The following is a 24,666-nucleotide window of genomic DNA, read 5'->3' as shown; positions in this document are numbered from 1 at the left end:
TAACCATCAAGGCTCAAGATAATCTGCCGGCAATATTCGAAAGTTTGGCACTGGTATCATCAGACATCAATCTACTTTGACAAGTAGAAATGCCGTCGATGGTTGAAATCTGATATTAAGCCTTCAAAATACCTAGAAACGACAAGAAAAGATGCGCGCTCAAGTGTCCAGTTGCGATCCGATGATAGAAATTGCAATGCCGAATCGACCGCCTTACAGCCCGCCTTACTGCCCGCCTTACAACCCTCGACATTCGGAGCTCTCGGCCGAGGCAGAATCCCTGCAATTTCCCAAGAATCTTCATCGGCCGAAATCACGCTCCAAAAAGCATTGGACATGATTTCAAGAATTGATATCCCACAAACTGTAAGAGTCACCGATCGTTGACGCCGCCATATTGTCAAGATCCCACGCTTCCAGGGGCGGAAACCAGCTTGGGTCAGATATGTTCGCTTGATCGAAGGACAGGTGATGGCCAAATCCAGGACCAAGAACACCTGATATCTGGTCATAAGCAGCTGCATCGGCGTATTGCGATTGAAGCAACTCATCGATTGGATCGTCAGCCTTTTGTTGATCACGAGTGGCATTGACCGGGATCATATTTCTGGTGATATGGATGGTGCCGTAGAAAGGAATGGTGAGCTGTAATTTCCCCCTGGCACCATTGTCCTTGCCGGTCTCACCCACAGACAGAAGAGCTTCTACGACTTCAACACCCTGTCGGGCCATGAATTCTCGTGAACCTTGAGCAACGACCCGCATAGACTCGACGACCTTATTCACCAACTCCATGTCGCTGTGTTTGCGATGCCCGACATCACGTTGATTCTCGATATTCGAGCCAGAGCCCACGTGAATGAGGATGATCGTGACTGAAGCAATGATGGTGGCGAAGTCGACGACACGGGCATGCATTTGAGTATTGTTCATACTCCGAAGGGCGAGATATCGAATAATCATCTCCCGTGACGCATTCAAGCAGCTTAGTTTGCTGTACTCATACCTGGAATCGGTGAATGCTCGGAGCATCCAAGGTAAGTGTAACAATTGCGTGAGCTGGAAGTACCACATTTGATGGGTGATCAGGTCGTATTTGTTAGCTTCTTCCAACGTCCGTTCTCCAGGACACAGGACCGGGATCTCACACCAAGACTTGGGCAACTCTCTCGCCAGTTGGTCGAGCTTTTCATCGATTTCCAGTGTGTGCGTATACGTGGTGAGCAGCTCGCGCTGGTTTCGCGTCGCAATGAGGCCCGCGATGATGCTAAGCCTTCGTACGACAAGATCAATCAAACCGGAAATGGGAATCCGAAGATAACTTTCATCACCAAAACAATCGTCTCCAACCCCGACGGGAAACCCAAGCAGGACTGCGAGATACCGATCAACTATAACAACTTTGAGCCACATGGTGGCCTTGAATTTCTCCTCATCGCCTTTCTGCTCACGCATATAACGAAGGTAGGCCTTCTGCAGTCCCATAAATTGAGCCATGTTCATTGTTCGACGACCACAGAGCCACGCCCGCCGAAGATTGCCGTCATTGATATAGAATAATGACTGAAGCAGCAAAACTTCGAGTCCTTCCATCGAGCACACCAAGTCATCTTTCGATGTCACAAGATCTGTCACGCTGTTGAGGTACTTCTGTAAGACGGTCTCGATGGGAGACGAGAAGTGCAGTTTCCCGGCGTCAAACTCTGGTGGCAGTTGCTGAATGCAAATGGCAAGATACAACAAAAACCGTGCAATGGTGACTGCTGAGGCCTTCGACAATGACAAGATGTCAAAGAAAGGCCTGATGTCGCCAATGGGATGCCCAGGATCATCTCCCGCGTAGACCACTTGCCTAAGGCCCCAGCCATTGGTAGAGGCAGTGATCAAATCGGCATCCTCTTGACTGGGTAGCAGAGCAATCAGGGGAAGACGAAGTTTCTCTGTTTTGGCATTTGTTGCAGAAAGCGTAGACCGCTGTGGACTTGGGTCCTCGGAGGGAGTTGATTGCTCTTGACGCCCAAACTGTGTATACGTGAGTATTTCTTACTACACCATGCGCAACCCCTTTGACGGTTCTGACTTACGACGGCATTATCGAATAGGGAGATTAGTGGAGGTTGATGATCTCCTTCGATTGGTGCGGTGACTGAGCCATCCCCAGACCCCAGGTTCGGCAGGCTTTCGGATTCATTGGTGTCATCCACTTCTATCAATCTATCCAAGAGGCGCTCCACACGCTGCAGCCTTGCGCGGAGACCACTGTCACTTGAGGTCATTGGTTTGTCATCTAAAGAGTCCAATTTTTCGCAGTTGATATTGCGACTAGCACATGCGGAGCATTGCTTAGAGTCGTTAGAACTCAAATCGCAGCGGATTTTCCGTCGTCGACCTATTGATGGTCAGAAGGAGGGATTGCAAGGAGACTTGATAAGGTCTGCGCGAACTGACATTCTACGCAGCTATTCACAATCCGTCGAATTCTCTTTCGGGGCGGTTCTGTCATCTCCCGGTTTCAATGGTAGGCAGCACAACTCGAGGCAGTTTTGCCAACTATCAGTGAGTATATCAGTCAGAGGGAGATCCAACAGTCGGCATTTGTGCTCCTGAAATCGTCTCTATCAGCGCTGGATGAGAAACACGATTCACTTCTATGCGGATGGACGTGTTACGTTTAAGCTCCTTTCAGGCCCCCAATTATGGTGAGAAGTGCCAAGAGGGTGGGTGCGATGAGGTTGCAGAGCTTGTATTTTGCTTCACCGTAAAGTTTACGTCAGCATAATTGCGCATCATGCTCTACATTCTACTGTACTACGTATCCGGCGAAATAGACCTCTTCTTGCGCACTTTATCTCCAACTTTCTGATGTAACTCTCCCCGCTGATATCTCAAGGTCTTCGCAGATCCCCGCTTTCAGGATAAGCTTCACCGTTTCTGTTGGGCTCAGATGATGATCGTTTTGTTTAAGAGACAAACTTAAAATCGTGTGGCGCTGCAAGCGGAGTGATTGGCCTTCATCGCTACTGGTCAATCCAGAGGGGAAACCCATCCTCAGTCATGGATTCCTCAGAGCTCTCAGAAGATCAACTTCTCCTGCCAGAGAGACTCGGTCGAATGAGGCGCGACCGTTCGACTATGGTGGTAGTGGCGAGCTCGCTTCCAACAATCCTTGCTCGGTGACCAGGGTTTCCTGTCACCTTTGACCCTATTCCAAAGAGTATAATGGTCTAGGCCGAGAGGAGTTCAAGGTTGTGAAATGAGCTGATAGAGGTAAATCCTCGGCTCTTATCGTTTTATGATAACACAGAATTGCCGTATCTGTATATCAATTGCCCTTTTTTTTAAATCCTGCAACGGTTTTGTGCACTATTCTTCCCTGTTCCATCTTCCACTTTCTTGTACGCCATCGCTCGCAATGGGGAATCCAAACATGGACAAAGATATCGAGACCAGCAAGGATCCGGCGGCCATGATCGCTACCGCCTCTATCGACGACATCAACGCTGAAGCACGTGTTGCCGCAGACGAGGAGCATGGCCATTCTTTCTGGGAAGCCGTGAAGCTCTATCCTTCAGCCGTCGGCTGGTCTCTTTTTTTCTCACTGGGTGTGGTCATGTGAGGACTATTCTCGATAAAACATTTGGAAAAGGTCTGCATCTAACAAGCTGTTCCATTCTAGGTGTGCGTTTGACCCTCAACTTCTCGGTCAATTGTACGCTACCCCAGCTTTCCAGCGCGACTTCGGCTATCTGTATGATGGGAGCTACATCATCTCTGCTCCGTGGCAGACTGGATTGAGCATGGGTTCACCAATTGGCCAAGTCGTGGGCGCATTCTTCGCTGCCTATCCAATGGAATGGTTCGGACGGAAGAAAACGTTCGGAGCTTGTGTCATCCTCACGACCGGCTGTGTATTTATTCAATTCTTTGCCCGGTCGCTTTCCGTTCTTCTTGCCGGCGAGCTGCTCGGAGGTTTAGTCTTAGGAACCTACGCCGTCATCGCCCCGGCTTACGCCTCCGAGGTCTGCCCTTTGGCTCTCAGAGGTGTCCTGACGTCTTGCACGAACATCTGCTTTGTCACGGGCCAGTTGATTGCCAATGGAGTGATCGCCGGAACTCATAAGTTCGACAATCACTGGGCTTATAGCCTCGCGTTCGCGATTCAATGGGTGTGGCCAGCCATCATCTTGGTCGGCTTGCCGTTTGCGCCAGAAAGGTGAAACTGTCCTCTCGATGACCACGGGGCCGCAAATGCTGACATGATACTATAGCCCGTGGTGGCTGCAAAGACAGGGTAGATTTGAGGATGCCGAAAAGTCTCTTAAACGTCTAGCTTCCTCCAAGGTTGATGTGAGACCCACCTTGGCCATGATCATTGAGACGGATCGACTGGAGAGAGAAATGGAGTCTGGTTCGACATATTGGGATTGTTTCAAAAAGATCAATCGTCGCCGCACTGAAATCGCCGTGGGCGTCTATACTATCCAGGTCCTCTCTGGGATTTATCTTGTCGGATACGCCACTTACTTTTTTACACGTATGACTGAAAAACCCCTCCCAAACACCCTTTTCTTTTGCCTACCGCCTCTTTGCTGACACATTACAGTGGCCGGACTGCCAACTGATCAAGCATTCAACATGGGTGTTGGATTCCTTGCCATTGGTTTCGTCGGGACTTGCCTTTCATGGATCCTGCTCATCTATTTCGGTCGGCGCAGAATCTACAACGTCGGACTCGCACTACTAGCAGTTCTCCAATTTATTATCGGAATCCTCGACTGTGCACCCAACTACGATAACCGACCTTCGATCTCCTGGGCTCAGAGCGTCCTGATGCTGATCTGGAACTTTATTTACGATCTGTCCATCGGGCCCGTGTGCTTCGTGCTTCTGTGCGAAGTCTCGGCGACGAGAGTCCGGGGCAAGACAATCGCACTAGCTACCGCTGTGCAAGCTATGGCTGGAATTGTCATGACAGTGGCGATCCCATATATGATCAATGCCGACCAAGCAAACATGCGGGGAAAGCTTGGGTTCTTCTTCGGTGGCCTTGCGGCCCTGTGCCTTTCTTGGGCTTATTTCAGGGTTCCTGAGTTGTAAGATTCTTGCCATCTGCTCCTCCTATTGTTTGACAGCAGTGCTGACCTAGACTTCCAATGCAGGAAAGGAAGGACTTATCAAGAAGTGGACATCATGTTCGAACGGAATCTCAAGACAAAGGAGTTCAAGAATTACGTTATCACGAGGTGAAATTGGGGACACCTCACAACGAGGACGACGGGGCTATAATTCGATCGAACTCCGGCTATTTGAGATTAGCCGGGCACCGAAGGTGACCAGTGCTGGATGCATATACATGCCCGAGAATCTACAAAACATATTCCAAATAAATACCATCTCTCTCCGGCTATTCTATTCTATGTTCCACAGATCATCAGAATTCCTGATATACGGCGTCAATCGCGAAACATCATTCTCAATTTCGGCTTTCACCCGACCATTCCCTAGGAACGCCCATACATTTTTGCGATTATATCTAAACTCGTAATGTTCCCATCTCACTTCCTGGATCGTCTTGAGGTAATGAAGAGCCTGGAACAGGGAGGTATGGTCAGCTCTCATCCCCCCCCCCCCGGCATTGAGCGAAATGATTCGGCGTCACTGGCTTACCGATCCGCCCCAGATCCAAAGCTTGCCTTCTGGAATGTTATTTTTGTACCAACTGATTCGATCATTAACCAAGAAACATATTCAGAGGGTCATGAAAGAAGTCAGGGTCGTTCTTGTCCTTTGGCTTACCTCTTACAATCTGCATTCCAGACTGATCCTTTTTGCCACTCGTCAATATGCTCATACAGATCCTTCACCGGCTCCATTTTGACCTCCAGCGCCCGAATATTCTCGCTCTGGATTCTTTTTATGAATTTCAAAATATACTCGATGCACCCTTCATGAGAATTCAGCGCAGTCCCGGTTGCCCACCTTCCTCTGACGCCGTTAATGGTGAAGTAATTCGGAAACCGTGGCACAGTCATGCCTAAATATACGTGTGGCTCAGGTGTGAATTCCTCCGGCATATCCATCGATGCCGAGGACTTTGAACGACGGTTTAAAGGAGACATCAAATCCGGTCACGCAGACGATCATGTCGACTTCATGCAATCTCCCGGTTGCATCAATAAGGCCTTCAGATACGACCTTGACAATCTCGTCGTGGATTGTCGTGACGTTGTCCTGGATCAAGGCCTCGAGATAACCTTCTCCTGGGGTAATACGTCGACATCCAGGAGGCCATAAAGGGATAAGTCTCTTTTTCAGCTCTTCATGTCCTGGTCCTAGTCGCCGTTCGTTGAATCTGCGGCACAATTTGTATAGCCGAGGAGCCCGTACCGATCACGGCGACTGTCTTCCTCTCCCAGTCAACCGAACTGTCCCAATTGGGCACTGTGTAGAAGAGTTCCCCGAAAATCATGCAGCCCTGGAATAGCCGGCCACTTCCACTGATTCAGAGTACCTGTTCCGTTTATGAGAACATGACACCAATCTTTGGTTGCAAAGTCCTCAAAGTACTTTTTGATCTCTGGCGCCGAGGTGTAGAAACTTGACCAAGACGGGTTGGGCTCGAACGAATACGTGTAAACGTGCGCTGGACTGGAAAAGAATAAGTTCCGCAAATCACTAACTAGATGGAAAGCAGGAGAACTCACACGTCACATGCGCAACCGGGATACCGATTCTCATACCTAAATTCAGCGAAGTTAGGAGAGAATTCTGAGAGACTTGGACTGTTTACCATGTTCCTCCAATGTCCGGACTCCTAGCCCCAGTCAGGAAGGGCTTATTCTTGCACACAAGGAAGGAGTATGTACTTCTCATATATGATCAACTCAATGTTTTTCAGTAATTTCTTCGTCTTATAGGCGACAAGCAATCCCGCAGCACCAGCTCCAATGCAAATGATTCGGATCGGACGTGGCTTGGAGTGCCATTGTGGCTCGATGCAATATTTTTCGTCCTCCATAGTAGCTTTCCTGTAGAATGGGAATAGGACGATTGCTTTCACAGTTCGTTCGAGCGAGAAACAGCAGAAACAGAGATGGCGGTCTTAGCTGTGTTGATAGGTAACTTGGGCTTTTCAATTACCGTGCCCTTGAGAGCTCTCGCCTCCCGGGGGGGCCCTGCCCCCGTATGAAAGCGAATCATAAAGTTCGAAGAATTTCCTATCCGTTGTCAATGTCATAAGAACCGGTAGTTATTGTAGAGCCGAGAGATGGCTCAAATTTAGACTTGAGTTAGGTCTCCCTTGATAGAGACGGAATCTAGACCGAAAATGGTGTTGAATATCCGGATAAGGCAGGGTGCTCTATCCATCAGGTTATATCAATCCCGTTCGGCTCCGAAATGGAGATATCAGAGAGAGAAACTACCATTGCCTCCAGATGAGATTGTCATCCGTGAAGCAGTTCAATTTCTCCTCAAAGTTCCGAGTTCGTCCTGGGCAGGGCACCCCCCCGGATTAATCTGCTGGCGCAGTTCCACAAGGAAGCAAGCATGAGATGTACAACTTGTTAAGAAAGCGTATGTTTGTCTTGTTTTGGGCATTGAGAGAAAAAGTACACTGGTCCATATTCATCTCAGATGTGATGTACGCCACTATCCCTGTGAGACCCCCCTCTGAGTCAATATTGGCATACATTTCCATTTCAAGTGCTGGCTGATAAACTTGTTCGTCCTCAAGGATGTACGTTCTTTTCCTGGTTAAATCGTTAAGAACGACTCGACCTAAATACTTTACTGTACCACTGCTGCGGCAAAATCGACAATCATATCGCGGACTTCTGCTATGGTGCCTTCCCTCCGATCCCGACCACGGACGGATGCACATTTTGCTTCTTGGCAGGCCATTGCTTCTAGGCTTTCAGAGGACGTAGCGGAAATGAAGGTTCTCTTTGTCCGTATCGTCGTTGAGTGGCGACCATTCACTGTTAGATTCTCCATTCTCAGCAATACTTCCGTCAGTTACTTGCGACCTGTCTCGGCGCTTGTTGTCAAATTGGAGGGTCAAACGCAGGGCAGCTATGAGGAGCAAAGCTATACCAAAGCAGGTCGTTGTGCCAATGAAACCACTCTAATCAATTAGATGATCCGGTGACTGAGAGAAATAGGGCCAAAGAAGTCACAACATACCGGATATGTGGGAGCTTCGTCCGGAATGAATAGGAATGGTCCGATGATGTTTCCAACGCAGTAGAAGACGGTTAGCATAGAGGAAGCCACACTTTTATTCGTGAACTCGGTCACATTGGATGAAATCATTGATAGACCAATCGCGATGGTAGTGGGGTAGGCGAAAAAGATGAGGAAACCGAACACTTTGCTCCCTTGATTAGGTCCGAACCTCACCAACATACTTCCCACAAGGCTGCCGTAGTGTCAATTTCCGTCGAGGGAAGTTCGAAGTACGATTGTGGCACTTAACTGAGTGTGCACAACGTGGCAGCTACCATGCAGCGGACGTCTTTGTATTGGCCACAGATCCATGTTGCTACAATGCCGAACACAGCGTGAACGGCACCAATGGCCAAATTGAACAGACAGGTCTCAAAGATGTCAAATCCGAAACCTTGAATGACCAAGCTCGAGAACTGGTGCCAATAGTCAGACATTCACGATAGCCAAGGGAACGAAGACAACTCACAGTTCCAAGTGCACCATTACAAACACTGACGCAACAGATAAAGAGAACCACCAGCCAATCTTTAATATCCAAGAGAGCCTCACGAACCTGATACCATTTGAACTCATTGTTTTTGATACCAGTTTGATTTGTTCGCACTCTGCTGATGGCGATATCACGTAGCTCTTTGGAGAGAAAGCGAGCATTCCCTGGCGTGTCAAGCAGGAACCAGAGAAGGATGATGGCCCAGGCTATGGTAATCAGGGCGAATATGATGAAGGACCACTGTTTGAATCAGCATTCCCCGCAGATGTAGCGACGGATTCATTTACCTTCCAAGGCCCTATTCCACCCTGAATATGGGCAATGGCATAAGCAAGGAGTCCCCCAAACATGATGCCGACGGATGTGCCGACAAACCATATTCCATGTCTCAAAGGCTGTTCTTGTCTCCTGTACCACATGCCGGTAATCAGACTGAAACCTGGAGTGATTGATGCTCCTGCAGCACCCAGGAAGAATCGGACGACCATCAGTCCTGCGTAGTTGGTCGTGGCCGCATGGTGCCCTACACAGACTGCCCATATAAGGCTATCACACTGTCAGTGATCACATAACCTATGTGCAAAAGGGTCCCATTCGTGCTTACAATGTTGAGGCGAGAAACCTCCCAATGGGCAGACGCACCATCAAGAATGAGGCCACATAAGTGAAAGCAAAGAAGCCGAAATAGAATATGCTGCTGGTCCACGAATACTCGCGGCCTTCCAAATTCTGAAATCATGCATTCAGTATAAATCGATTTAAGTCGTGGTACTAGAGCGCTGAACACCTACCAAGTCTTGGATGATACCCATGATGGAAGCAGAGTTCAAAGTCTGCTTGTCGAGATACTGAAGCAGAATGGATCCTGCCATCAGCGGAAGAAGGCTATACCTTATTATCAGCATTTCCCCAGAGCTCTGCTGACTGTGCTTAATGTATAGTCTACTCACCCCAAATCAATGCGCCAAAGAAGTTTTCTTTCGTCCTTGGGATTTGGTCCGCCCTCCACTTTCTCGCCTTCACTCATCCTTTGCACACTTGAGCCGTCGACCACCCCAACCTCAATGGACTTGATAGCCATGATGGCTCGCATCACTTGGCCAAAAGTTCAAAGTGTCAACTTGACTCAATGAAATGCGTATTCCCAACGAGAGTGCAGGTTCTTAAGGCTCTTTATAGACGCGGGGCAGGTATGGCTTTCTGATACTATCCAGGGTTTGGATCTCTCCGTGCACACGATGATGCTCATCAAGCGCATTTGATAGGGACCCAGCCATCGTTAGCATGAAATTTCGCCTTTGATAAGTGGTCGAACTCGAAGTGTCAGGGTTGATAACGCTTAAGAGACTGACAGTCCCCTAGATTGATAGAACAGCGATGTCTGTCTCTTCAAGAGGAGGCACACCCGCCTATCTGCCGGATATTGGGTGCAATTAGAGCATAGACCCGTAGGGTATGTGTGAAGGGTGTGGAGCGACGGTCTTGCACTAGGCTATGCTGGGGTTTGAATATCTAGAAAGGGATTAGCGTTGGCTGAGAAGGCTCGCTCCCCTGGCTTGGCAGCCTCCAGGCATCGCGGATGACATTGGGACGGACATAAAAATATCTGCGATCCATGGAGATGTGCTATCAGAGCGGAATAAAGCAGCGAAATTCGTTATTTCTTCAAAGATGTATGGCTCTGATGGTATGGCATGGCGAAGTATGAGCCGGGCATAAAGCATCGGCAGTCGAGGCCTAGCCTTTTCCAGATCTTCTCATTCTCAAGCCAATCTATCTCTTTGATTCTACCTTTCGGAGAGACAAAATGAGTTCGACAACGACGACGCGCCGAATTGTTACGGGTCAGTGCTCTTGTTCGTCAAGCTAGATATTCCACTCATCTCTTGCAAGGCCACAGTCCCTCTGGCAGAGCTATATTCGACTCGGATGAGATCCTGACTTCACTCAACCCGGTAGACGGTCAACCAGCAACTGGCATAATCCCAGGCATCACGACAATCTGCAAGGCCAGTGGATTCCCTGCCAAAGTCAATGGACCCTTTATTGACTTCCACGGTAAAAAACTTAGTCTTGTGGACAAGGCCGGTGTGATATGTCGTGTCATTGACTTTCCACCCATTGGAGACGCAGAAGACCAGATCAATACTGCACATCGTACTCAAAGTGTTGACTTCGCGGCGGTTGTGGACGGAGAGATGCAGTTGACGTTGGATGATGCTACGAAAACTACCTTGAAAAAGGGTGACGTGGTGGTGCAGAGAGGGACCATGCATGTAAGGCACCCACCGTCGCATGAGAGGAAGGAGATTAACTGACCATAAGCAGACATGGAGGAATGTGAGCAATGAGTATTGTAAGATGTTGTTTGTGCTTATCCCTTCAGAGAAGGTTTTGGTTCCCGCAACGGGTGGGGTGTTGAGCCGACGCCAATGCCACAGTTGGATTAAGCGGAGGGCAGAAACCGTCAAATCTGAATCTCAAGAGAGCGAATGGGCCTTTCGTTGATACACTTCCGTGGCCAAACCACGATCCTTATGTCCGCTTTCTTGCTCAGTGATTTGACCGCAGACATCGTCTCAGGTCTGTGAAAAGCGTGACTCTATCAAGGTGCTCCGGGTGTGTTTCACACATCCTCAACTCCCCTTAAGATTTATTGGTTCTTCAGGAAAATATGACAATAGTGAAACACTAAGCATTATGACTCAATTTCCAAGTCCTATTGGTTGGTATCTAATCACAAAGCTCACGCTCATACCCGTGCAATTTTCTCTTTGAACCACTCCAAAATAATCTGGTTCAAAAAAGTTGTCGCTCCAACATGGCAATGTGCCTCAGCAGCTTCCCTCTTTGTAAATTTTCTCAGTGTAGCCTTTGAGCCAAGAGCTTCTGCGACTAATCGTGGTTGTTTAACACCAAACAAATCTTGCTCTGGGTCTCCAACGAAAACGGGACATTCGATCTTCTCCACCACGCCTGCAAGAGTCATTCGTTTGATTCCCTGAATAGCTTGGTAAGGAGTTTTGGCATTAAAGGACCACCGAATCTGTTCAATCAACCATCTCATATTGGTGGATTTGCTCATTGGCTTCGCCAGAGATTCGTTGAACAGTTTCTCGTTCCCGGCTTCCACATGCTCCACCGCCCTCAGTGGGAAGCAAGTCCGATAATTGTGCGTAAACATCGAACAGATCATCGATTAGGATCGTCGCAGCAATGCGGCGTTCGAAGGCAGCCGCTCGTGCGGCAAGATAACCTCCAAGAGAATTGCCCAGTAGGCCGATTCGTTTCTGATCCACAATGGCCAGCGAACACAGGTAGTCAATCACGGGAGTTACCACTCTCTCCCAATCATGAATGAAACCAAGGTTTTGCTGACGTCGGACGGTACATTGGCCGGGTCCTTCGTACAGTACCACATGATAGCCTATCTCCAGCGCTTGGAGTCCGTGAAAGTGAAACATTTCTTCCATGGATCCATCCAAGCCATTTCCAATGATGAGGACTGGACGTGGTTCACTGGTAGGAGAAGCTCGAAAGAAGATAACGGGAACTTCAAAACCATCAGCTTTGAGTGACCGTCGTTCTGGTGACGGGTCCATCATCGCTGTCGCCTTATCAAATAGAGAGTCCATTGCTCCCACACAGTGGTGATTCTGGGATCGTCCTCGTTTCCAAGGAGAAAAAAGCCCGCGGCGAAGAAGTACCTGGACACCCTGAGATATGCATCTCGTAGAGTGGCTTTGTCGTAGTCATGCTTCGGATCCAGAGTGGACAGGATCCAGGTCGCAAGGTCGTTGAAGTTCTCATACCAACTTTCGAAGTTGCCTGGTTCAATCTGGTCGCTAATGTTCAGGATCTCGGCAATGTCAGCCCCAGAGCCCCTGGCGCTGGCTAAGACTCGAAGGAGTTCAAAGTGGAAGTTCCGGTCTGGGTTTAGTTGAACCATGACAATTGATTGACAATTTCGGAAAAATGAGGGCTAGAAGCGACATGTTCCTTCAAGGCCTAGCACTTCCCCTTTAAATGTCTGGATGGCACGGAAAAGAGCCTGCTGTCCCTGATGAAGCCCAATATGCGATCCCACCGGCGGCACATGGCGGTCATAGTTGCTAAGTTGTCAGGTTTTGTTACCACGAAATTAGTCCTAAAGGGTTGAGATGACGATGGTGGAAAGTCAAGACCTTTGTGGGGATTAGATTCAACTAAACCGCCAATGGTTTTCAGTAGTAGATTTTGGTCTAGTCTTGCATTGCGGGGTGCCGTTTCTGACTGGTAGAGTTTCTTCCAGAGGCATTCCGTGGAGTTCGGTCGACGGCAAACTTTTATCTTTCCTTTGTCTCGTGCTCTCTTTCCTTGTTCATGAGGATTCTACAGGGAGGATGACAACTTCGAAAAGAGAATCTCGCGTAACGGATTTCACCTTCATTACGACAGACTCTCGTCACAATGCAGCTTAGGAGGCCATCAAAGTACACGTCCTACGACAACGACATAGGCGACGAAAAACAAAAGATGATCCAACGCCCGATTCCGCCTGCGTGAGTGGCGGAGAATTTCATATCTGGGACGGCGCCATGGTTTTGGCGAAAGAGAGTTTTCCTTCATCAATACCACCGAGTGATTACCGTGACCGAGAATCTCCCGAATCCGAGACGTCGCAGGAATATGAAAATGACCTTCCATTGCGAGGGCAAAACTCTTGGTCCATTGACCCGGAATTATGTGCAGAAGCGAGGTCTCGAGAAGTGGAAAATGCCGCAGTGGATTTTCTGGTGAATATCTGTACGTTGATCTTGATGTCTATTATTGACCGATCTTGTGCTGAATAATTCTCAGATCTTATACAAGGAAAAGGATCCCATGTACCTTCCGAGTTCTTGGGTTGTATCCAACGAAGCCCGATCTCCTTTCGTGCCTTCCTGGCAATTTCCGCCCATGTCTTTGGACATGACAGAGGAATAACGTCGTCTCTGAACACCGACAAACTAGAAATTGAAACACTGTAGGAGATCACGAGCCAAATATCCCTTGCACCTTCCTCGCCGCATCGTGGCACCATGCTCGCCGTTGCCTTGCTGGCCAATCTCAAAGAATATCGTGAGGATCGCGATCTGGCGGGATGGCATTGGAATGGACTCAGAAAGATGATCGCAATTAATGGCGGAATTCAGGCGCTGCGCAACTTCGAAGACCTCCATGCATATCTGATGTGGCTTGATGTTTTGATCTGCAACACGCCAACTAACCCTCTTGGACAGACACACGCACCAAGCTCGTCGAAAAGCAACGTTCTTAGATCAATCACTGAAGAGATCATCATTTTTCTCGATGCTATCAGCACCTATTTGTCGGCAATGACCGATGTCATGATAACAAAAACCTCTGCCCGATTCAATATCAGCAATACTACAGCGCCCAGGCTCGCCAGAAGGAAAATATGCCTATACTAAATGGTATCGAGCGAAACTTGCAAGTCTCATCTATCTTGCCGCATTGGTTCAGCGCGAAGAATCAGATCCAAAGAGCACTGAGATCTTGAGCATAATCGAGGCAGAGATCTTGCAGCGAGAAGATCACTGCATCGTGATTCCAGAGGAACTTTTCCACATCATCCTTCGCATCAGCAATCGAGAAGGCCTCTGTGAAATGATATGGTTTGTGGCACGCCTAATGAGCGCTATCAAACAATTCGACGCGAGAGATTTAAATATTTGCTATATCCTCCTTTCCAAGTTCCTGGGATTGCAGTCATCGTCGAACGCATTCGACGAACAGGCTGTCATGAAGGGTTGGACAAGGCTTTGGTCTCGCTTACAAAAACAAATCCAACCTGCGGGGATGATTGACGAGATCTGCGAGTACCAGTATTCATTCAGTAATCAATTTTGACCCAAGGACGATTGCTTGCGTCCACGCTTGATCTGTCGTCCCAGTCGACAAACTCGGGTGAGGACTCCAGGGCGTCGAGATGAATGGCCCCACCATTACTATTGGCTCCCACCCTTGAGGAAAGCGTTCTTCAAGAAGCCCGAAGTGTGCCGTAAAGCACAATGTGGTATTGATTATTGCCATTCGAATTTGTAACATTCAAAACTCCAGCCAGAAGAGGAGGATGATCTGCGGCTCTACAACACATTCGCCTCCCGCGCAGCATATCTAGATTGAGTCTGCTTCGAGATGGGTTCTATCATCATCATCATAACCACCCCTTCCTTAGAAGTGGCAAAGGGGTCCTAGAAGCTCATGTTTCCCCAAATTTTGACCCCCTTGACATCAATTTGAGTTTCATTCCTAGCAACCTCCCGCACCGCCGCCCCCACTCGCCGCGGCGCTTGCATTCGCACCGATGATTGCTGTAAGAGTCGAACGCTGCTTTCTCTTCTTTTTCTTTCTCTTGCGCCGTTCCGTTTCATCAGCATATGCTTCCAAGGCTCGCAGATATGCTGGATCATGTCGTCGAGCGGGATCAATTGGCCGAGGGGGTGGGGAGATTTCTGACTCTCCGCAGAAGCACATCCTTGGGGAAATACCCGAGGTGCTTTATTTGGCTTGGGAATCTTCAAATAAAACAGGAAATTCAGTAGAAGTGATAATCAAATTTCTTGATTTTCTCAGTCTCGATATTCTGTTGGTGTGATTGTTGCTAAGGAGTTCCAAAAAGGCTTTGGATGTCGTGCTGTAGAACAGTCATGTAGTGGACAAAAGCCACCAATAAATAGCTTTAAAGGCAAGCGCACGGTGATGATACCTGAATGTCGCCTTAAGATGAATTCGTACACACCACGCTGAACTGGTCCCGCCCATCACGAGGCTGGCGATTCATGAGTATCCATGTTTCACTATGTATCCCAGGCCGGGCTAGGAAAGCTGCGCCTTGCAGAGAAGCCAATCAGAAGTCGTAATTTCAGCCTGATCCGGAACACTATACCGTATACAGTAGACGAGATCCGCTCCGCACACGGTGCAGTTGGCAAAGCCACTTCAGCTGGGAGAGTTGCCTGATTGACAACCTGCTGCCTTGCTCCGATCATAGGTTCACCTCTTATTGACTTTGAGACTGGAGGACAATGGTAAGAACGCGTGGCACTTCAACTTGGGGCCGACTTCCCAATATCAAATGGTGGATTAATAGGGAAATAGGCATCTGTGGATTCTGCACCTTCAAGCTTGTGCCTCCTGGGAGACTTCCATCTCTATTGATATGCTTCGAGAAATGGTATGCGCCGTCTTGTTGAGAGCAGTTAATGATGGATTGGAAACAAGCGTTGAAGCTGTTGGATGCCACTGATAAAATCCCATGGTGTACAAATGGTTTCGAATCCAAAGAAGGAACCGAGGCGTATCCATAGGAAGTAAGCCTCCAGTTCAACGGCAAGTGCTATTCAGACAAATGGGTGAAAAGCGATGCAGGTAGCAGAAATAAGGAGTTTGAATTTGTCTTTATGATTTTGGTATCTCGCTCTCATCGCCGTGCCTGTGCTCGGCCTTCGCGGGCTATCCCTGATCGTGAGGAACCTCCCAATCTAATGTCAAACACAAAAAGGAACCCATAGTCTCATTCTCCCCCTGTTTTAGTGCCCTAGACTCCATTCATGACGCCGGGTATCGTCATCGCATAATCAATTCATGAGATGCATCGCAATGGCCAACCCAAAACAACTCAATCCAAATCCATGTCTTCTTCCGTCCCGCCACCGACAAGCATCTTTCTCTTTTTCTTCTGTCTGAGCCTCTCTTCACCTACGACCCGCGACGTCTCCATCTCTCTCTTGACCTGCTCGACCATAGGCTCCATCTCTGCTCTCGCGGCTTCCAGATCTGCCATTTCCTTGCGAATGAGATGCTCGCCTTCTGCCACAACCTTGAGATCCTGCCTCCTCTTCGCATCGCGCTGTGCCTTCCCACTGAGTCTCCGCCTTGTATAGACTCTCTCACGCTTCGCTCGGATTTCTTCGATGCGCTCCATGGCCTGCATTGTTGCGGCGATCAAGTTGCGATCATATTTCACAGGCACGTTCCGTCGTTTAGCGAATTGGGACAGCAACAAATTCTGATCGACGATCATCTCTTTGCCGCGCAGGGCGCGTGAGGTCTTGGTCCATTTCAACTTGCGCGGTTGTCTCTTCATCTTGAAGTTCTTGTGGCATTTGGAGCGGCAGAAGCGGAAAACTTTGGCGTCGTTGCGCACAAAGGTTATGCCCTTGGATGGGTACACGGGACGGGAACAAAGGTGGCAGGTTTCAATTCTAGAAGTCCATGTTAGAAAGACAATCCTTGTCATAATGGCGGGCTTTGGTGAGAAGACCTCATGGTTGCCGTTTTCAGCTGAGGGGAGTGGCCGAAGTAGAAGCGTAGAAGGCCTCTACGAAGAGGGGAGTGCTGTCTTCAGCGAAATAATTTCCCCGGATATTTTAATGGCTTCTTTTCATGTAAAAATCCGGACTTGACCAGCCCTTTTGGGACTTTCGAAAATAGTTGGGGGGCCAAAGTTGAAAATCCATGCCAAGATTTTCCGCCTGTTCGGAGCCGCCAAATGTGGTAACCCAGCCGACCGAGTCATATGTTCCTGGGAGATACAAAACTTTCTGCGCAACTTTGACAACTTACACCTTCATTACCTCCCTCGCTACCAGAGGCAATCCTCAAGTTCGTCAGCTCTACCTCGGCACCTCTGCAACCTGAACTTTTTAGGGTCATCTCTTTCGAATGGCATCAACAGTCGCTATTGGCGTCGGCATCGCAGCCGCGGCTTTCTTCGTCCGTCCTTTTCTCTCTCTCTCTACCTCCTTTCCGGTTCAATGTTCACAAGCTGACTCTTTGCTCGTAGGGACGCGCTGGTCTGGTTGCTTTCCGCCGATGGCGAAATCCTAATGGTCTCAATGCCCTTGGCCGGCCATTCTACAAGGGCGGCTTTGAACCCAGGATGAACCGCCGAGAAGCCTCGTTGATCCTCGATCTCAATGAACGGACGCTCACCAAGGAGAAAATTCGAAAAAATCATCGCGCGCTCATGCTATCGAATCATCCTGATCGTGGTGGCAGTCCGTACCTTGCGAGTAAAGTTAATGAAGCGAAGGAATTTTTGGAGCGCAATGGCTGATAGATGTGAATATTTCACTTTTGAAAATGGAAGGAGTATCGAGAGCGGTGATCATGAAAGTGATGGAGAAGCAATTTTTGTTCTCGGGGTCGGGCCTCAAAAACATCTTTCCAGCATAGCGCAGGCGTTCATGGGTGAGATAAAGTCTGGGAAGACGGCATAGTTTGCGCAGGGTGTGACGCACTTATTGTACAAATATCTCCACTCGACGATGTGTGGACAACATGTACAATCAACAAGAGAGGGAAGGAATAGAGTATGAAAGACTGGGGTTTTAGACGCCTTCTTTCATTCACTGGACAACAAGGTCCGAAAAGCACCAACACCGATGCATATCATACAAACGAAAGATTCCTCAACGCTCGCAAATGCAATGCCCAACACCATCTTCGAACTCCATGTGCAACCTATAACCTCACCCAGTCCACAGCTACCCTTCAGTCTTTGCCCACCGTTCAAAGACATCCTCGAGAAACTGATTAAATTCCTCCTCCGCCTCCCAGACCAGAACATGGCCTTTACCCTCCCAGACCTTGTACGTAATGCCCTCTCCCAGCTGCTCTTTCAACATCTCAGCGTGCGGGTGGAACGTCACCATACGATCCGCCGTCCCGTGTAGAACAGAGATCCTCTCTCTGCCTACCTCGTCGCCAATCTGCGCCATCTGCCTTGGGCTCTTGTAATGCCATCCAGCCGCAATGGCCTGGAGCATGAATCCCTTTCTGGTGAAACCCTGGGTGTCGGAGCGCTTGGACAGTTCACCGGCGCAATATCGATCACGATTCGTGGGAAAGTTTTTCCCCGAGTCCGCGGGTTGCTCGGTATCCGGCAGGGCGAGGAATTCGTCGCTGAACATCCGGTGCGAGTTATCGTCGAGCTGTACGTCAATATCGCGGGGGATGAACATGTTGATACGCTGACGCAGGTTTTGGATGAACGGGACCGTACGCACGAGTCGGGGCGCGGTTGATACTAGGGTCAAGGAAGCGATGTGTTGTGGGATCATGAGGGCGAGTTCCTGTGCGATCATGCCGCCCATGCTGACGCCAATGACGTGGAGATGCCGCATGGGTAGGTGGTGAGACGATGATGATATCGCAGGGAGCCAGCCGATGTGGGCGAGGAGTTCGAGTGCATCTTTGGCCATTTCGGACGTCGAATAGCGGCAGCTGGGCTTGTCACTGAGACCCATTCCACGGTTGTCGAAGATGAATGACGAGTAGCGTTGTGATCTTTGGTGGCCGAAGTATTTGGTTTGGCGTTTCCAGGCTGTTCGGTATGCACCGAGGCCCATCAGCCACTAGAGCAGGAAGAGTAGTTAGAATGTGAATCAAAGCAATTTCTCGGTAGTCCCAGAAGAAAGGTACAAATCCACGATGAAGCATGCCCTATTTAAGAAACTTGGCTTTGGATCCCAGGGGCCAAGTCTGTCGCTTGCCACGAAGGTACTCTATGGCCAACGGCCAGAATATGTCCCAGGGCACGACATGGCCATACCGACGAGAAGATTTGCACGAGAAATTGTACGGGATATCTTGGACGTACCACCAATTTGGTATCTCCTGAGCCGTGAGCTTCCCAATAGATCTTGAATGGACCTCCGGGCCTTCCTTTGGCGACTTCACAGAATCCTTTCCTGGTCGGAGGCAGATCCCATTCCACCGTGCTGTATGCTGGATGAGCGAGGATTTCCGAGGCTTTCAGACCCATTTCGAACAAGACATGCGAGGACAAAGGAAAATACCCGAAAAGAGTGTGACCGAATGATTCTAGATAGAACAAATTAAATTGACTCTATAACAGCCAGAAGATCGATTGGTGGGACGGAACAGAATACGACGAGGCTGCGGAAGAACGTCGAAACGAGATTGTTTATCAAGGCTAGAGAACCCAGGTAAGCAGCATCAGCGCTATGCCTGATTAGGCTCTTCTCCAGCGAAGTTCCACTCTTCATCCTCAACCACGACTTGTGGCAAGATTATGAAGGCAACTGATGTTACCGGGAGGACTGAAATGTGTGACTTGTGCATTTGGTGACCAAGTCAGCATGTATGTTCGGATACTCTCATCGTTGTTGTAATACGCCAATGTAATCGTCGCTGATAGTAACGAGGATCGAGGTCAGGCTCGTGAAGGGGTCGGGCGTTTAGATTTTCCGGCACCGGCCGTTCGAGTCTCAGATCCAAAGTCTACACGCGGGACTGCCTCCCGCATCTTAACAGTGGCAGACAGATCATCATCTCAGAACCTTGCAAGGCAAAAGAATATCATTGTGGGGTTTTCATGCAAGGCATGTTCTTGATCGACCTCCATCTTGGACGAGCACAGGGGTCTGCTCCCCTGATCAGCGCAATGGAGTCTGTCGGAGACGGCGGAGTCGTCCTAAAATAGGAAAAATGTCAATCGTCACGCTATGAACGCAAGTCCCTGTGGATCAAAATGGAGGGGTCACCAAGATATTAACAAAAAAAACTCGGACAGAAAACATGGTAGAAAATAGAAAATTCTCAAGCTGATTGAATGTCTGTTCATTCGCATCGTCAATAGCCGATGTTCGAGCCGGATTTGACGATCATGATTGGCAAGCTCGAGCCGTTCAGGTTGTCCAAAGAATCAAGATACCTTGAGACATGGTTATCAAATGACGCTCCAGTATCATTTTCATTCAAATTCCACGCCCCAAAGACTGCCCAAAATTCGGAGGGCTTGCCATGCTTCTTCCATAAACCAAAATTTCCATATCATTGCCGTATTGGTCGTGCTCAACGCAAAGACCTGAACAGTCCCACTCACTTTAACCTCGTTGATCTCATACTGAGTACGAATCATCTCATCGGTGTTTTGAGGATCTGTCCGCGGAGCATGGACTAGAATTTCTTCTTTGCCTCCTGTTTTTGTTTTTTTGTTTTTTTTATTTTTTCTCTTTCCTCCTCCAACTTCAATTCTTGATTGTATCTTTTGCTTCGACCTTTGTCCACTTCATGCGTCAACTCATCGGTGCCGGAAAAAATTTGTCCAGGGAATATAGATCTGAATTTTTAGAAGGGTGTTAATTTTTTTTTTTTTTTTTAAGTTCTCTCTCTTTTTTTTTTTGTTTTTGGTTGCAGCCAAAAATACGCACAATAAATAATATAGCGCCTCAAGTCTTTGCTGAACGAATGTAGGAAAACAAAGGTCGTGAGATCGGGTAAACGGACGGGATCGATTTGATCATGTCTTGTAGTGATGGACTCCTCTATTCCTCCATCTTGAACATTTCTTCGTCATCCATATGGATGCCTTTGTCATCGTTGCTATCTCGGTAGCTTCTCTCATCGGATATATTTTGTGTCAAAGTAGGAGGATGCATCTGCAACAAAGGGTTATATACATTCGTCAATGTACTGTCAGACGATTTGCTATTATAGGACTGGTATTGTTGTGGCAATGGTGGTACAGGTGGCACATCCGAGCCTAGGTAGGTGGGTTTGGTACGAGGGGTGCCGCTGTTAAACGTGAGGCCAGCTGCGGCTGCGGCAAGGGTACCGTCATCGGTTCCGGAGGTGCTTGGTCGGAAGTCCACACCGGAAAGTCGATGAGGTGGTAGGCCAGGGGAGAGAACGCTCTCAGTGTACGAACTAGAGGGAATGGATCGATAGGAACGGGAAAAACCATTGCTGCTGGCACTGAATCGTTTGGAATCCGGCACCGGGTATGCGGCTTCGCTCACGGGAGGAGTCGTCTCGACCGAACTAAGTTCGTCTTGCATTTCAGATGAAGAGAACCCTGGAGATCCAGATGAACCTTCGCTGGGATCGATCACAGACGTCTCGGGTTCAGATTGGCCCGCCGGCAAATTCTCCGCAGTCATGTTACATAAGACCGAAGCAGCCTCCAACAGCTGGACTTGTTGATGTTTAGAGATGAGCAATTTGGAGGTGATGGCCCATGCCGGATCATGCTCCCACCTGGAATTATCAGTACACGTATGGGCCAGAGAGGTTATCATGATTCTTACAGATGCTTGGTAAGACAGCTGCTATGCTTATATCCCTTGCCGCAAGTATCACACCGCAAATCCGAAGAGGTTTTTTTATTGTCCCCTTTGATGAGATATGAGCCCTCACTCGCCCTCCTGTTTCGGTGCTTGGTGCTCAAGTTTTTGGAAGGAGGTGGTAATTCATCATCATGGGAATTGTCTTCGACGGCGGCGTCGTTGTCCTGACCGGAAGCCGTAGAGGAACCATTGAAGTAGGAGTGCATGCTGGGCCTGGAACTCATCGAGTGTGATTCCGTAGTCTTTCTCGAGCCCACACTTCTTCTATGGCTTTGGAGAGGCATGGCAGTCGCGTCTCCTTGTTCTCTCAATGCGGCCGCAATGGCAGCCTGTGCAGTCGAGGACGCAGCCGCGTTGACACTTTTCCGACGATTGACCCGATGGGAAGGATTGATAGCCGCAAGCGAAATCGAGTGAGAATGTTGTCGAGCAGTGGGAGTGTGCCTGGAAAAACTGCCCGAGACAGGACGGGAACTGGGTGGTTCCTTTGTTTAGAAACCAAGGTTAGCACGGGCTCCCAGTCGAGAACGGGCCATCAGCCACACCCACCTTGGAGGAAGCCATGATTTTGAGACTCGTGAACGGATCAGACGACTCTCGAGTTCAAAACTGATGACAGTCTTGAGACTTGAGAGCCGTCAGGAGATGGTAGCAATCAGGGTGGGTGAACGTTCAGTGGTGGGGGGGATTCCGACAAGATTAACGAGCCCGCGAAGGGGGATTGCACGGTCGACGGTAGATGAACGAAAGGAGCGGCAGCGATTGATCTGTGACTATAACTTTGAGTGAAAGGAGATCGAGTCGCTTGTCAATGCAAAAAGATGCTGGAGTTGATACGGATGCAATTGAAAGACGGGGATCGGGAATGTGTGTGAACCGTGGAAGCGGAAAGTAGTAAGTGGTGGTGGGAGAGGATTGGCGGAAATGTGGACTTTGGTTGTGGATTTTTACACTCCTCGGGAAGCGCAGGTTTTGGGTTTTGGTTTTGGCCACACTTCTGGTGGTGTTTGCGGCTGTCGTGGGGTGTTGCGAGATGCCAGAAAGGCGAAGCTGAGTTTGGTACGAAAGACAGGGCCCGGTCTTTTTTTTTTTTTTTTTTTCTTTTGGGTTGCAGAGTTATGAACTTGGGATGGACCTGCTGATCGCCCCGGTTTCAGCGCCTCGATTCCCTTATTCCGTACACGGGCCACCAACTCGATTCTTTCGGTGCCTTCCTACCTTAGTGCCTTCTCTGGCCTATTGACTGACTGGTTCCTTATTTTGTCTGTTGCGGGGTCGGCGTACTAAAAGACTAAATAGCCTACAGGAAATTGCTCCAAACACTCTCAATACCAAGTCACTGGTAGGTGTTTCAGTAGGACGGGCGGCTGAAGAGATTGTTCCTTTGTTCACAAAGGACATAATCACACACGCGAACTCGCTGTTGAAGCAAATGACAATGGGGCGAAGGAAAGAGAATGGGACAGAAAAAAATTTTTTTAATGGCAGGATGACGGGAACATCGATCTTTGGGGATTTGATCAAGCTTGTCGATGGCGACTGTTTCGATTGATGGATGGATCACGGACGGCATGGGGCAGGACATGGGCATGCCGATACAGGTCGAGCGCCAAAAGCCAAGGTCATGGGTCAGGGTCGGCCAGGGCTGGGAAGAGCCATTAGACAGTTGGGCTCCGTACCTGACTAAAAACTGGCTGGCTTGAAGCACCATACAAAATGCTCCCCCCTCTTTGAACTGCCCACTCACGGGGTCCTCACGGCGTGGTAGTCACCGGCCCACCATACAACCACAGGTCGGATGTTTAGCCACTCCCGATTTAAGAAGGCCAAAAACCATGCGCACAACCCAGGAGGGGGGAAAGAGGGGAACGGCCTAAGGATCCTCCTACGGGGGCGCGTGAGCTTGAGACGCATGCCTAGAATCTGATCATTGGTGAGCAATCGCCCAGGCAAAGTTATCGCCCTCTCCTCCACGTCGGTGGGAGACATGCGAGGAAACTAGGTGGTAAATAGTACTGACCCTCTCGGTAATGACGGGCGCAACCCGCAAGTAAGGCGGCGCTGTAATTAACTCCGCGAATCAACACGCCTATACCCCGGCGAGACAAGAGGCGTTGATTGTCAACAGCAAACAGAGAATGGCGCCTGATTGGCGACAGGCACCTCATTGGGCCTTTAAGGAAGGGGGGAAACTGGTCCATAATCGAGACAGTTTTAACAACAGTAAGTAGCACCCCGTGGCTGCTGGTATCATTTTACTAGCCCCTTGAGGTCGTGTGGAGTACAGTAGTGGCAGACCAAGTGAACAAATCAGTGGACAGAGGCCAGCCGCAGCCATGCCCGAAGTCCGCCAAACTGTATGCGAACAGGTTGCAGCAAGGTACAGAACTAAGCACGAAATAGGCACTGCCAGTGATAATTTAAGGCCAGCTGGCGAGGTCACCTGATTGCACCAATGGACTCAAAAAAATCACGCACCTTCACCTTTTCATGCCTAGCATGTCGTCATCGGCTTTGCTTGGTGGCGGACGAATTGCGCAAGATAACGGCGCAGTCCTGCGGGCTGTTCTATGGAGTCCGGTAAGTTTGTCGAGTACATGTACCTCCACGCAATCTTTTGGTGCACGAGGTCGGCATCACTACTGGTCAGCCCTGGCCCATCAGCTTCGTCATCGGTCAAGAGAATCTAGAGACGGCACGGACGCTTGGGCATGAGCATGGCTAACGGCAACACGGGAGTGATGATCCACCTATAGAATGGGTATTGAAGAAAAGCATGTCTCTGGGCATCCGGGGCCCGGATCTCCT

General features: G+C 49.2%; 13 protein-coding genes across 13 annotated transcripts; 5 read left to right on the top strand and 8 right to left on the bottom strand.

Moving 5' to 3' along the window:
- Window positions 1-342: 342 nt before the first annotated feature.
- Z518_05682 (uncharacterized protein) lies at window positions 343-2,276 on the bottom strand (the record flags this gene model as incomplete). Its single annotated transcript, XM_013416493.1, has 2 exons — window positions 343-2,022; window positions 2,085-2,276. 2 exons carry the CDS (start codon window positions 2,274-2,276, stop codon window positions 343-345), a joined length of 1,872 nt encoding a protein of 623 aa, XP_013271947.1.
- Window positions 2,277-3,427: 1,151 nt separating this feature from the next.
- Z518_05681 (uncharacterized protein) lies at window positions 3,428-5,247 on the top strand (the record flags this gene model as incomplete). Its single annotated transcript, XM_013416492.1, has 5 exons — window positions 3,428-3,612; window positions 3,677-4,213; window positions 4,269-4,534; window positions 4,604-5,093; window positions 5,160-5,247. 5 exons carry the CDS (start codon window positions 3,428-3,430, stop codon window positions 5,245-5,247), a joined length of 1,566 nt encoding a protein of 521 aa, XP_013271946.1.
- Window positions 5,248-5,409: 162 nt separating this feature from the next.
- On the bottom strand, window positions 5,410-5,873 carry Z518_05680 (uncharacterized protein; the record flags this gene model as incomplete). The annotated part of the gene is made up of 3 exons (XM_013416491.1): window positions 5,410-5,589; window positions 5,668-5,719; window positions 5,797-5,873. The coding sequence occupies 3 exons, from the start codon at window positions 5,871-5,873 to the stop codon at window positions 5,410-5,412; spliced, it is 309 nt and encodes a 102-aa protein (XP_013271945.1).
- A 178-nt stretch (window positions 5,874-6,051) lies between these two features.
- Z518_05679 (uncharacterized protein) lies at window positions 6,052-7,018 on the bottom strand (the record flags this gene model as incomplete). Its single annotated transcript, XM_013416490.1, has 6 exons — window positions 6,052-6,332; window positions 6,388-6,497; window positions 6,568-6,648; window positions 6,705-6,740; window positions 6,791-6,814; window positions 6,867-7,018. 6 exons carry the CDS (start codon window positions 7,016-7,018, stop codon window positions 6,052-6,054), a joined length of 684 nt encoding a protein of 227 aa, XP_013271944.1.
- Window positions 7,019-7,915: 897 nt separating this feature from the next.
- Window positions 7,916-9,800, bottom strand: Z518_05678 (uncharacterized protein; the record flags this gene model as incomplete). The annotated part of the gene is made up of 8 exons (XM_013416489.1): window positions 7,916-8,125; window positions 8,185-8,419; window positions 8,488-8,642; window positions 8,696-8,959; window positions 9,007-9,265; window positions 9,324-9,448; window positions 9,511-9,604; window positions 9,670-9,800. The coding sequence occupies 8 exons, from the start codon at window positions 9,798-9,800 to the stop codon at window positions 7,916-7,918; spliced, it is 1,473 nt and encodes a 490-aa protein (XP_013271943.1).
- Window positions 9,801-10,526: 726 nt separating this feature from the next.
- Window positions 10,527-11,227, top strand: Z518_05677 (uncharacterized protein; the record flags this gene model as incomplete). Its single annotated transcript, XM_013416488.1, has 3 exons — window positions 10,527-10,563; window positions 10,613-10,995; window positions 11,048-11,227. 3 exons carry the CDS (start codon window positions 10,527-10,529, stop codon window positions 11,225-11,227), a joined length of 600 nt encoding a protein of 199 aa, XP_013271942.1.
- A 542-nt stretch (window positions 11,228-11,769) lies between these two features.
- Z518_05676 (uncharacterized protein) lies at window positions 11,770-12,668 on the bottom strand (the record flags this gene model as incomplete). Its single annotated transcript, XM_013416487.1, has 2 exons — window positions 11,770-12,375; window positions 12,435-12,668. 2 exons carry the CDS (start codon window positions 12,666-12,668, stop codon window positions 11,770-11,772), a joined length of 840 nt encoding a protein of 279 aa, XP_013271941.1.
- Window positions 12,669-13,296: 628 nt separating this feature from the next.
- On the top strand, window positions 13,297-13,684 carry Z518_05675 (uncharacterized protein; the record flags this gene model as incomplete). Its single annotated transcript, XM_013416486.1, has 2 exons — window positions 13,297-13,494; window positions 13,559-13,684. 2 exons carry the CDS (start codon window positions 13,297-13,299, stop codon window positions 13,682-13,684), a joined length of 324 nt encoding a protein of 107 aa, XP_013271940.1.
- A 95-nt stretch (window positions 13,685-13,779) lies between these two features.
- Window positions 13,780-14,611, top strand: Z518_05674 (uncharacterized protein; the record flags this gene model as incomplete). The annotated part of the gene is made up of 2 exons (XM_013416485.1): window positions 13,780-14,085; window positions 14,135-14,611. The coding sequence occupies 2 exons, from the start codon at window positions 13,780-13,782 to the stop codon at window positions 14,609-14,611; spliced, it is 783 nt and encodes a 260-aa protein (XP_013271939.1).
- A 1,771-nt stretch (window positions 14,612-16,382) lies between these two features.
- Window positions 16,383-17,003, bottom strand: Z518_05673 (uncharacterized protein; the record flags this gene model as incomplete). Its single annotated transcript, XM_013416484.1, has 1 exon — window positions 16,383-17,003. One exon carries the CDS (start codon window positions 17,001-17,003, stop codon window positions 16,383-16,385), a length of 621 nt encoding a protein of 206 aa, XP_013271938.1.
- A 425-nt stretch (window positions 17,004-17,428) lies between these two features.
- On the top strand, window positions 17,429-17,822 carry Z518_05672 (mitochondrial import inner membrane translocase subunit tim14; the record flags this gene model as incomplete). The annotated part of the gene is made up of 2 exons (XM_013416483.1): window positions 17,429-17,479; window positions 17,550-17,822. The coding sequence occupies 2 exons, from the start codon at window positions 17,429-17,431 to the stop codon at window positions 17,820-17,822; spliced, it is 324 nt and encodes a 107-aa protein (XP_013271937.1).
- Window positions 17,823-18,252: 430 nt separating this feature from the next.
- Z518_05671 (uncharacterized protein) lies at window positions 18,253-19,532 on the bottom strand (the record flags this gene model as incomplete). Its single annotated transcript, XM_013416482.1, has 2 exons — window positions 18,253-19,122; window positions 19,368-19,532. 2 exons carry the CDS (start codon window positions 19,530-19,532, stop codon window positions 18,253-18,255), a joined length of 1,035 nt encoding a protein of 344 aa, XP_013271936.1.
- Window positions 19,533-21,057: 1,525 nt separating this feature from the next.
- Window positions 21,058-22,422, bottom strand: Z518_05670 (uncharacterized protein; the record flags this gene model as incomplete). Its single annotated transcript, XM_013416481.1, has 3 exons — window positions 21,058-21,769; window positions 21,820-22,343; window positions 22,408-22,422. 3 exons carry the CDS (start codon window positions 22,420-22,422, stop codon window positions 21,058-21,060), a joined length of 1,251 nt encoding a protein of 416 aa, XP_013271935.1.
- Window positions 22,423-24,666: the final 2,244 nt, after the last annotated feature.

Source organism: Rhinocladiella mackenziei (genome assembly GCF_000835555.1).
Source record: "Rhinocladiella mackenziei CBS 650.93 unplaced genomic scaffold supercont1.4, whole genome shotgun sequence".
Classification (NCBI taxonomy): domain Eukaryota; kingdom Fungi; phylum Ascomycota; class Eurotiomycetes; order Chaetothyriales; family Herpotrichiellaceae; genus Rhinocladiella; species Rhinocladiella mackenziei.
This window is presented reverse-complemented; position numbering and strand designations above follow the sequence as displayed.